The sequence below is a fragment of the Passer montanus genome, unplaced genomic scaffold, assembly GCF_014805655.1.
Source record: "Passer montanus isolate IOZ18808 unplaced genomic scaffold, ASM1480565v1 scaffold94, whole genome shotgun sequence".
Lineage (NCBI taxonomy): Eukaryota > Metazoa > Chordata > Aves > Passeriformes > Passeridae > Passer > Passer montanus.
In genome coordinates, this window is record NW_024374812.1 from 1,831,533 (window position 1) to 1,843,844 (window position 12,312).

The 12,312-nt window shown below is 40.1% G+C and overlaps 1 protein-coding gene across 2 annotated transcripts in view; it reads right to left on the bottom strand.

The window, feature by feature from the left end:
* Window positions 1–11,803, bottom strand: part of SUPT3H (SPT3 homolog, SAGA and STAGA complex component) — a 256,562-nt gene extending 244,759 nt beyond the window's left edge. Inside the window, exons 1-2 of one of the 2 annotated variants that reach the window (XM_039696034.1) lie at window positions 11,673–11,803; window positions 1,265–1,359 (exon numbers count right to left, since the gene is read on the bottom strand). In XM_039696034.1, the coding sequence (XP_039551968.1) occupies window positions 1,265–1,359 (95 nt within the window). In that variant the 5' untranslated portion in view covers window positions 11,673–11,803. Of the gene's footprint in view, window positions 1–1,264; window positions 1,360–11,524 lie in introns of both variants that reach the window. The other variant, XM_039696035.1, reaches the window with a different exon arrangement.
* Between the last annotated feature and the right edge of the window lie 509 nt (window positions 11,804–12,312).

Genomic DNA, 12,312 nt, shown 5'->3' on the forward strand with positions numbered 1-12,312 from the left:
CACAGCTTTCAAAGGATAACTGCACCAGTTCTGAAGCAAAAGGAAAATATCTATTCCTTCCATTTATATGGCCAACAATAACTTCTACATTCTGACAGAATTGTGTGTACACTGGCGGGGAAGGGGAGTTTCAAAACACTTTATCAGGAAGTCCAGAATCCAATAAAATGCAGGCTCCCCAGATACTGATCCAAACTGATGTACAGGATTTGACTCTGAAGTTTTGTTTTTTAAATACAGTTACAGTTATTTTTCTCAACCAAGAACAACAGTTTTATTTTTCAGAATAGATGACCTTAATAGATGTGAACGAATAGCAAACAGAATTCTCTTGAAGAAGAGAGAGCAGTAATATTGTTCTATCCAAAGAGAACTCAATACAGTAGAACACCGGGTCTGTCACAAATGTACTCCTCTATATTAGAAGATTCAATGCACAAAGAAACACTCTTATTTACATTATACTGAAAAGTACTCTCAGTGGAAGGTATCTCATTATCCATCTGACAACAATCTAGTGATCTCATAAGGGCACTTAACTGAAAACAAATTGCATATTTCACTTTTGCAAAGGGAACTCTTTGTAGAATTTAAATGGAGACAAGTAACTCCTTATGCATCTACTGCCCATGCAGTAAATCAGGTGAGAAATTGTTATACAACAGTAAAGACAAACCTACAACACCTGACTAGAAGCAGCACAGCTTTTACTCTCACCACCAAATTACAAAATCATATAATATCACAGCTTGAACCTGTGTTTCTGAGAATCCAGCATTCATTTAAAAGAATAACTTATTTTTTTAACAAATTTGCTTCCTGTCTGGCAAACCCCAGTTATTTACAAGCATTCCATATCACAATTTCATCAGCAATATTATGATCTCAGCAGTTTATCTCTCTGTATTAGCACTGAAGGATGTTAATAAAAAGTATTTATTTAAAAACATATCTACAACAACTGGAAGCTTAGCTTTCTTTGATGAGGGGCTGAGAAATACAGGACTCTAAAGACTTCTAAAGTAAATATCAAAACCACATTTCTTTACTCAGCAGCATTTACTGTCATTTCAATACAGGATGTGGGTTTTATTTACCCAAGTCATCTCTGCATGTTTTACAAATCAGAAGTAAAACACTAACAGCTCCATCACTAACACCTGCTCTTCTTTCCTCCATCACCCTTACTCACACATTCTAAGAAAACAGCTAAAAGATGAATACACAATGCAGATACTGCCAGATAGTTTGACTGACTACTCACATCATACTCTGCAATTCAAGTGTAAAGCTTGTTGATTTTCTTCCACTGCTCGAAGAGGCAACTGCTGACATCGGGCTGGCCACAGTGCTGCTCATCTGGGTAAACAAAGAAATAACAGCACTTACAATACTTGTATTTAATTTCCAAGAGAGCACATATATGCTTCACACTAGATATTTAAAAGGAAGAAAAGGTATTTGGAGTGACATGGAAGGTAAAGGTTCTGCATGCAAAAAAAGAAGCAAGAGGTGAGGCAATAGCTGAGTTGATGTTTACTGTAACCAAAGTATTGGAAACATGTACTATTTCTAAAATAACCATTCAGAGGTATCCTAATAAGTAGCAGTGGAAAAGCATTAAGATAAAAACACCACTATTCAGGAATAGATGGTATTCACAGACACCAGAATCGCTGCTGCCCAACCATCCTCTTATATTCCTGCATATCCTAAGCACCAGTAAATCACATCCACACGATCTCCAACAAGGCCAACAGAAGTAAAAGAGATTCTCACAAAAAGCCAGCTAAAACTTTATGAGCACAGAGATCAGAAAGTTCCTTTATAAAACACTCCCTTCACACACACAACTTAAATTCTTAAAACAGAAATGCATTAGAAAGAGTGAGACCTGACCACCATCACAATACTCACAGCACTGAAGGTACTATCTTTACACAAAGTATTTTACAGCTTTTCTATATAAATATCTTATTCAAGAACTCCAAAGCAAATCTAATTTTCCTTATATTCTGTGAAGTAATTATAAATCTACATTTTCCTCTTTAATAATATGCAAGCTTTTAGCTATTTAATTTTTTAAAAATAATTTAAAATTTTTATTATGGAAAACTCCATTAATATGGACAAGGGAGTCTCATTTTTCCCTTCAAAAAATTAATACAAAACTGCATACTGTGTAAATCGCCAGATAAACAAGATATATTCTCACTATATTTCTTAGCCTTCTAGTAACAGTTGTCACTAGTAACAGTTGAGTTATACTGCTCATTTCTTGCACTATTAGTAGCAACCATAAAAGCTTTATACTGCTATAGCTTGCTGTGCTGTAAGAGATCCTGTCTCTCTCCATTTCAAAACTCCAAGGGTAAGATTGTTCTCTAGAATAGAAATCCACTCCACCACTTCCTTGGGCAGCCCGTTCCAATGTTTGACGACCCTTTCTGTAAAGAAGTTTTTCCCACTATCTGAACCTCCCTTGGCACAATTTGAGGCTGTTTCCTCTTCTCCTACAGCTTTGCACACAAGAGAAAAGCACAACCCCACCTGGCTGTCTCCTCCTGTCAGGGAGTTGTGGAGATCCAGAAGGTCCCCCCGAGCCTCCTTTTCTCCAGGCTGAGCCCCTTTCCCAGCTCCCTCAGCTGCTCCTCATCAGACCTGTGCACCAGAGCCTTCCCCAGCTCTGTTCCTTTCTCTGGACCTGCTCCAGCCCCTCAATGTCCTTCCTGAACTGAGGGGCCCAGAAGTGGACACAGCCCTTGAGGTGGCCTCAGCAGTGCCCAGCACAGGGGACAGTCCCTGCCCTGGCCCTGCTGCCACACCATGGCTGGTACAGCCCAGGTGCCTTTGGCCTTCTTGCCCACCTGGGCACAGCTGGCTCAGGTTCAGCTGCTGTTGACCAGCACTCCCAGGTCCTTTCCCACTGAGCAGCTTTTCAGCCACTCTGCCCCAGTGTGCAGCACTGCACCAGGTTATTGTGACTTAAGTACAGCATCCAGCACTTGAACTTGCTGAACCTCATAAAACTGGCCTTGGTCAATTAATCCAGCCCTTCCAGATCCCTTTGTACAGCCTCCCTACCCCACCCAACTTGGTGTCATAAGTTTTTTTATTAATGCTTTCATGTAGATTATCAGACTTCAGTTCGTCTTCAGGCAGATTCTAATTTAGGTCCCCATCCTGCAAGCACTTACGCACATGTGTAACTTGAATCACAAGTTTACTCCCACTCAAGTCTGATTTTAATCACATGAGTAGTTACACACAAGACTAAAGTGTTGTTAGGATCCTGCCATAATCAGCAGTTACCAGTCATCTAACCTAAACAGTCAAATTAGTGAATTTAAAAAATAAAAAACAAGTAAAAACCCTCTTTAACAAAGAAAGGTGCCAGTATTTATAGGAAAGCTCCAGATACCTATGGAAGTGAGTTAAGAGGAAGCTGCCTTTGTACCCACCATAGCAGAAACAGCCTAAAGATTTAGAAATATATATGTATTTTACTGTTCATCATTTTGTTGGGACTCATTAGGATTAATTTTAGTAGCTATATTTTTATAGCCAATACCACAGTACTAATATTCCTAAATAGAGAATTAACAGTGTATACATTCAAAAAGTGAATAACATTCAAAGATTTAAGGAGGTTTTTGCTTTTGGTTTGTTTTTTTTTCTTTTTAATTTAGAGCTTTTTAAAAGCAATACATCACTTGAAACATGTAACTATTTTTTTTAACATCCACGACAGAGATTGTGCTTTATCCATGAGGTTCTGTTCTGCTCATTTATGAAACATTCTCCCAGAATTCCCAAAAAACCATGGGGCCCAATTCCACAGCTGCCTCATCAGAGCATAAGACCTGTGATTCATGCATGTCCTATTCTAGATCAAATCCTTTCTTAGGTTCCTGCCCTCCAAGCGGACAAGAACAGTTCAATTAAAAAAATTTGAAGGGCTTTACATCTCAGTGGTTTGAGAGGTGAAAACTTATCAGCTACTGCTTCACTACAAACTTGGGTCCTCCTATTGCAACCAAACTATTTAACTTTCAAATCAAGCAGGTGTACAGCATTTTCTTGACATAAAAAACCAACAGCTTGTCAGGCTTCATCAGACCCTTTACAATAATTACTTCCACAGCCCACATTTTGTTTGATGGTTTAGATAATTAACTTCTTTACACATCAAAGTCCCATCCTCCGTATGTTCTATTTCCTTTCTTCCGGACATTAAAAAAAATAAAATAAAATAAAAGATAATTCAAAAGCAGAAGCACTCTCAAATAAATTTTCTTCAGTAAGTACAGCTATCATGGAACTGAAAAGCCTACAGTGATCTTCAATGGGTCGATATACTGTATTTGTTTTAGCTCCAAACTGAAATGCAGCTGTTTGCCATATTCTATAAAATGAATTCAGATGTTCAGATAAAGTCACAGATTATTTCAATGTGCTACATTTTAATCATGAACTCTAGCAAGCAGACAACTTCTGATTAACGCTATTTGGACTGGTAATTTTGAGTTCCTATCCAAGTAGGCCCAGCTTTTATAAATTCTCTTCTCCTAAGTAAAACATTGCAACCAAATGTATAGTAAAATACACACATTCAAAGGTATACATAATCACTAATATAAATGTTTAAAAGCATCTGCTGTAATCTCTATGTCTTTTACATTGAAGAGTCATAACAGAAAACACTTGTTCCATATGAATCAGCAGAACAAAAGTTATCAGTTGAGGGAAACAAATTTTAAGTCATTTCTCATCAGGTTTAGGCCCATCCCTCTCACCATAGTGAGATACCTGGGTAGATTTCTGTTTCAAAACCCTCCTTCATATTAATATTCACTCTGAAATTATCAAGCAATATTAACTTACACTAACTTATCTGCAATCAATAAGTGATCTGTATAACCCATATATTTATTCAAGATCCAGCTGAGAGACATAAAAATTGGAATTCCATTGCTCCTAAAACATGATGTAAGGGTTATACATTTAGGCAATATCCTATACTATATCAACATATGAATAACATATAAAATCATACTTTCTCACCATTCTGTAGTATCTTACAACTCATCTCATTCCAACCCCCTGCCATGTACAGGGACACCTTCCACCACACCAGGTTGCTGAGGACCCCATCCAAGTTGGCCTTGAACACTTCCAGAGACAGGTCTGAAACCACTCCTCTGTTCCAAAGCCTCACCATCCTTATAATAAAGAACTTCTCTTTTTCTATCTTAACCTCCCTGTTTCAGCTTCAAACCATCCCCCTTTGTCCCAGCACTGCACACCCTCTCCAACTCTCTAGGAGCTCCTTTAGATACTGGAAGGTGCTGTGAGGTCTCCCCTTCTCCAGGTTGAACAACAGAGACTCAGTCAAGGCTTTTGAGACACTCTCAGACACCTTCACCAATCCCCATTACTGAAATGTCACACGAAGATCAAGGAGAAAGATGCATCCAGTCACTACAGATCAGTCCTCTAACAGACAGTCTGACAGCTGATCTAGACTCACTCAGAAAGAGCAAAAGTTAATAGTAATACAGTTTCCACAAGGAAAAAAAATACCTAAGTTTGCACTGGGTCAGTTTAAAACAAATGTGGATTTGCAGAGATTCTCTCTGATGTCTGTAGGCTAAAGAAGGTGCAGGATTACAAAAAAAAGCAGCATCCCTGCAAAATTTTTTACACTGAATAACACAGAGTAGAAGTTACCATTACAATGATTTAGTTCATCAAGCATACATCTAACATGGTTATCACATTATCTTTTCTTTTCATAAATACATTTTGCATATAACCCGAAACCATGCAAAAACTTAAAGACTGAAAAATTTTCATTTATATAAACTCAAACAAAACAGGAAGGAAAGAAAAGCCAATATAACTATGAATTAACACAAAATCAAAATTAATGCTTTTGCTTCCACACCCTCTACTTCAGAGTAATTCAATTAACTAGTCTGTTACCACTGAGTATTTCGTGGCCTCACCAGCTGGCAAGAGGTCAGCTTGTAGGACTGGAGATGTAAGAACTTAATTAACTATAGGAAATACAGATTTTTGTTACTGCACTTCTTTTAAAAAACAAAAACACACCATAACCCTGCTGAACACATGCAAGATTGGCTAAGTGTATGCTCAAAACTCTTATAAAAAATAAGAGAACGTTTAAAAAAAAACAATACCCCATAACCAAATGCAAGATCACATATACGATTTTGCTTGTTATCCACTTGTTATCCACTGTCCCAGTAGCACAAATTAACTGAAAATTAAAACACTAAGTGTGAAGCCCTTAAGTACTCCTGAGCTGTTCAAGCAGGCTGGAACCAGAAAGGGTCTCAGATAAGCACAGGGCATGTGTGATCTAGGATTTTCAACAAAATAATGACTGATAGTATAGAATGAAATTACTTTATCATCCTCTAACCCATTCAGGTCAAAAACTACCAGCTGTATGGGCAACAATTAAGAAATGTTTTTGCTTACAGGAAACAGGATGAATAACTTTCATACACTCTAAGCACAGCACCTTTAAAAGCCAAGCAGATAAAGTAAAGACACAAACTTTCAGGGAACAGTCAGACCAAATACAGGATTAGAAGCAATCTGTGGGCAGGCAGGGACACATCTGCACCAGGTCTGCACACAAGAACATTGTTCAAAGCTCGGGCGGCAATCTCAGCTTTCTTTCATTTTTAATTAATTAACAAAGTACCACAAAGCAGAATGCATACACTATTCATTCTAAGGATAACACGTTACATCTGCTGCTGCTGCTTCCATTTATTACTTGATAGACCAGATTCTTAGGGTAGTTTTATTTTAAACTGAATACCAGAAAGAAAAATTCATCTCATAGCTGTCAATGCACAGCCCAGCTTTCACCACCCAGAAAAATAACCATCTCATCTTTAACCATGACACTCTCTTGGAACAGAACATGCTTGGAAAGCCCACACAAATACAAGGAATACAACTGAACATAATTTCCCCTGTCCATTTAAAAGGCAATTAAGTCATTCATTCCCATGTAGAAGTTAGAGAACAAACATGCATGGCTGACAGCAACAGGTAAAACAAATCTTCTAATACAGGTAGGCGCAGGTTTTCATCCAAAGAATAACACATATCCTAATGATTTTATCTTTACAACTGTCCTGTTCAACATTCCTGACGATAAAATAATCCGTCTTCGTGTCTTTGTGCATTACTTTTACTGAAGACCTTACATGAAAGCAGTAAACAAGCACAACTTTCTCACTGACTTAGCAAGGAAAGGAGAGTCAGTAAAGCAAACTCAGATTAAAATAAAACCTTCTGACTCCACTGTGTGCAATAACTGCTGTGCTTTACTCAAAATGACTCTGCATGTCCTCATATTTGAAGCTACTATTTGTCCATCCCCATGTTAGACATGACAGTTACTTAAAACTTCTTCTGAACCAGACCACAGAATGGTCTGGACTGCTGAAAGAATACTAATGCACACATGTGACTGTTTTATTTGAGACTGGGAAATACAGAGAAGAATTTTACATGAGAGCTCTGCCTTCCCATCTGGAGGTGTTTACAAACACTTCTCAGAGTTTCCAGCTCCAGTCTCATCAGAGCTCTGTCCTTCTCCAGAAGTGATACATTTGTTTTTAACAAGGAAGCAGGCAAAATGAATCTAATATATACACCCACCTCCCTCTGAACCGAATGTGCACACTTTTTTGCAGAGCTTTGTGACACATTGGCAGTTAATAGCACTGCAAATTAAGCACAAATGACTTTTTCCTTCCTTCCTAAAAATGCTTTAACAAAACAGTGTAAAGACCAAAAAACCTGAAACTAACAGCCAAGTTCTCACAGCTTCCAGAATCTGACTCCTATAACCCTGAATTTATTTCAACTAGCAGTTGTTTTTTCTTAATACACTGGTGTTGCAAACCTTCTATATGAATGATTTAATAATTGTACAGAGATGCAATTCAGTGGTCGTGACCTCCCCATGGGAACCACTGGCCATTTCAGTGAAGAAAACACAAGGTGTGCTCACAGGTCTGGCGATAATAAAGCTTCCAAGGCATCAAGGATTTGCATACTTGATTTCAGCATGCAAGGATGAACAAGGCCCAATTATGACTTGCTCAGTATTTTGCTTTTTCTGACAAGTAAAGCATTCCTGTATTAATATGCAGAGGTCAGGTTAGCCCTGTCAATATATTTTACTGTTCATTGGCCAGCAAGCAACTCCTTTAGTGAGCATGGGTTCCCGTCTGTCTCTAGTTCCATTTAAAGTAAATTAAAAATTAAGGGTTTACTAACAGAGGTGGATTTTCTGCAAAGCATAACCAAATTATCATTACCTTTAAACTGTATTTTCCTTGGTATAACTTTTCTGTCTAAACCTTCACCTCCTTTCAAAATGGCATCTTCCCAACCTATCACACTGATTACATCGACCCTTCTCCTCTCATATCACCCTGAGCTGTGTTTGATTCACTATGCGATATACAATTAAAATCATTTCATAATATAGTTCCACCCTGACCTTAATTGAACATTCTAGCATATCAGGAATATGATCAAGTTATGGCATCAACATATGTATCCAAAATTCCTCATCAAGAATGAGCAGCCAAATCTATAGCTAAGATTATTTTTTGCAATTTCCAATTCTTGTTATGGGGCTGTTCCTGTTGCAGAAATCAATGCTTGCCACCGTACGTATAAATTCTCTGGAGGAGAAAACATTTACTCCCATTGTTGTTCATCTATTCAACATCTAATTCAAGTAAAACTACAGGAAAAACAGCCATGGCTTTAATATAAGGTCAAAGCATGAAAATTAGATCTTTAGAAGTTGGTCTAACAACGTGTCAGTAATACTGAGGCCACCCAACCCCTTCCAAAGATCTCCTAGTCACACATGATATCCAGTAAGGTCCTGCTAAAATGCATTCTTGTTTACTCAAAACTGAACATTTCTCCCAGGTATACCTCACTACTGGGCTTAATCAGAAGAATTATCAATAGAGCTCTTCATTGTTAAGTGCTTTTAAAAATCATATGTTTGAGTGACATTTCAGGTAACAAAACCTACATTTCAGCAGAAGTCTATGGGAAATCACATCTTCCAAACAAGCTCCTGGCCCCTTTTTTCCATTACTGTACTTCTGTGATGGCTTAAGGAGCTGTGTGAACTAGAAACTTTGCAGCTGACTCTGTGAAAGTCTGATTGTAATCAAACACGATACTTCAAACATATGCAAAACACGGGGTAGAGAAAAGCCAAAGATTATTTATAAATAGAAATTTCACCTGTGACAGCTTGCAAAAGAACACTTACTAAGATTACTTAAAATTAATAACGACTCCACGTAGCACTACAAATGCCAAGTACCTGAAACACAGATAGCAGATCAAATCAATACCATTTTCAGTACCTTTGACAGGCAGATTCTTTTGATCAGCTCCAGATAAGCTTGTAACTGAGTCACCACTGCATGGTTCCATGAGAACATAGGCCTAACTAATTTCCTTTCCCTTCCATGCTTATGTATCTACACATTTGGGTATTTCACAACTGCAACAAGAGCATTAACTCAGTTATTTTCTACGGTATAATTAGGCTGCCTGGGTTTGGCCTCGTGCCTCAGAACACCCTTGCAGTGATGACCTAGAAAGACACTGTCTAGCTGGTCTCACTGCTCCAGGGCACCACAGCAGAACAGCACCCACGACCTGAACAATGCTGCTCTACGTAGGCAATTCTTAAAACACTTGTAGCTTGCTAAATTACAGCTTGCTTATGCTGACAAGTTACTAATTGACTAATCAACCCTCAAACAGCTCCGTTCTGTGCTACCCAGAACTGAGCCCAGGAGAGTAATTCAGCTGATTATGACAGTCAGAGGCTCTAAAGGCCACAGAATCCTGTAAAACCATAAGAAATGTCTTCAGATCCATAGATTTGAAAATCAAAAGTTAAATGCTACTAAAGGGATTTCTTGTCTACTTCTCAGAGACACAACTTTGAGCTTTTCCTCCTGCAGTTTCAATATATGCTGGTTAGACCTCAAGTGTTTCTTCAGAATCACCATAACTAAGAACCTCTTTATCTAACAGAAAAGAAAACCAACTTTTTTAAACTTCCACAAGCAGAGATGGGGCTTTCAAAAAAAAACTTAATTTTATCCTGTTACAGTTGGAAATCCTACTTCTGGTCATCAACATTCCCACCTACAGAGCAACAATACACAGGATAAAATAGAACCAAACTAAAACCAAATATGATTTGTATATTAGTAACATGCAAATAGGAGCCTGTGTAAAATCCACCAGAGTTAACAAAAGGACTGACACTGCCTTCCACACCACTTGGATCTGGCCAACAGTGAAGAAAGATATGCAAAAAGGGAGAGAGGGTGGCTGCACTGCACCCTGCCAAGTAAGCACTGCTGCCCTAAGCCAAAGGGAAAGCAAGGCCCGTACCAAGAAAGAGATTGATGTGGGAGTTACATAAAAGACTTCAAAAGAAAAATTTAGCAAAACACCAACACGGCGGCAAATCTTGAAACAGATTCACTTGTAGGAAATCAAGTGTCTCATAATAAATCACTAACACTAATGCCATACAGCAAACTTGCACTGTCTGCAATACCAGGTTCCTGCTCCCATTTGACAAACACAGTAATGTATATTTTGCATGTATATGTGCTTTGCAGTCATTGACTGCAAATCATCATTTGTATAATTTCTAGAAACTTCGAAGCAGTTGATCGGTAAACAGAAAGTATAAAAATACTCTAAAGTGGAAAAATCACTTATAACTAACACAGAGAAATATTCTTCTGGACTGTCTAGTCCTAGGCTTTTAACATTTACCAGTAACTTCTGTAAGGACTAGTACTTTCTATAAGAAACACTATAGATCTTATGAGAACATTCTGGCATATCAGGAATACCATTAAATTATGGCACCAATGTATGCATCCAAAATTTCTCATCAAGAATGAGCAGCCAAACGCACAGGATACATAATAAGAAATATCACAGGCTCCAGTTAGGGAATCACCCCACCTGTTCAGGCAAAATAAATAAAATCCATTTCCTCCAGATGAAATTTACAAGCTAGTCACATTTCACAACCTCAGTGACACGAAGAAATTAACAACACCCAGCAGTACACAGTGCACTGCAGGCCAAAGCTTGGCCCCTGTCACATAATTTTAAAGAGTATTTAAAAAAAAAAAAAAAAAAAGTATATTTAAAAAGAAGTCCTAGGAACACCTCCTAGATTAGCTGCAAGACGACAAAACGAACAGGACGGGGCAGAGTCCACCAGAAAACGCCGCGCCCCCGGGCCCCCCGCGCCCCCGCCCCGCAGGTACCGCGGGCAGGAACCGCCCCGTTAATGCTCCTGAAGGCCCCAACAACGAGCAGCCTCACTAAGTTAATTAATAGCAACACACTCTCTAATTGCGTGCTCTCTCTGGTGACTCACTCAAAGGCTCACCCCTGGGGATGGATGGATAGATGGATGAGGAGGCTGAGATGTGCAGGGGAGGAAGGATGGAAGGAAGGTGGGAGCAGCTTGTGGTGCCCGGTCCCCCCACCCCGTGTGCGGACAGCCGAGAGGGGAAAGCGAGGGGCAGGCACTGAACCTCGGTCCTTCCCCTCCACGCGCTGCCTGGACCGAGGCGAGAAACGAGGGGGACGGAAAAGCGGCGACGGCTTCGTGCTGTTCCCCCCGCCCGCCACCGCCGCCACGGCCGCTGAGGGAGGGGGGGTAAAATGGCGCCGCCCGCGCCGGGGAGGAGCCGGTTCCGCCACAGCGGCCGCCCCGCAGATGGAGGCGGGGGCGGCGGCGCCTCCCAGGGCGCGGGGAGGAGCCGGGGCGAGGCGGGGCTGCCGCCGCTTCCTCCCGCCCCCGCCGTGCCCCTCACCCGATCGCCAGGGATTAGTGCGTGTGAATATCTCAAGGGCGGGAGCCGGGAGGATGGTGCCAGGCTCTTCACAGTGGTGCCCAGCGCCAGGACGAGGAGAAGTGGCTGTAAAATGAAACACAACAAGTTCCACCTAGACATGAGTAAGAACTTATTTACGTTGAGGGTGATAGAGCACTGGAACGGGCTGCCCGGGGATTTTGTGCATTGTCCCTCTCTGGAGACATTCCAAACCGTTCGTGTGTCACCTGCTCCAGGTGATCCTACCTGGGCAGGGGTGTTATCTTGAGGTCCCTCCTAACCTTCTAACCCTAACAATGTTGTGGTTCTGTGAATGACACAATGAGTTCTGTTGGAA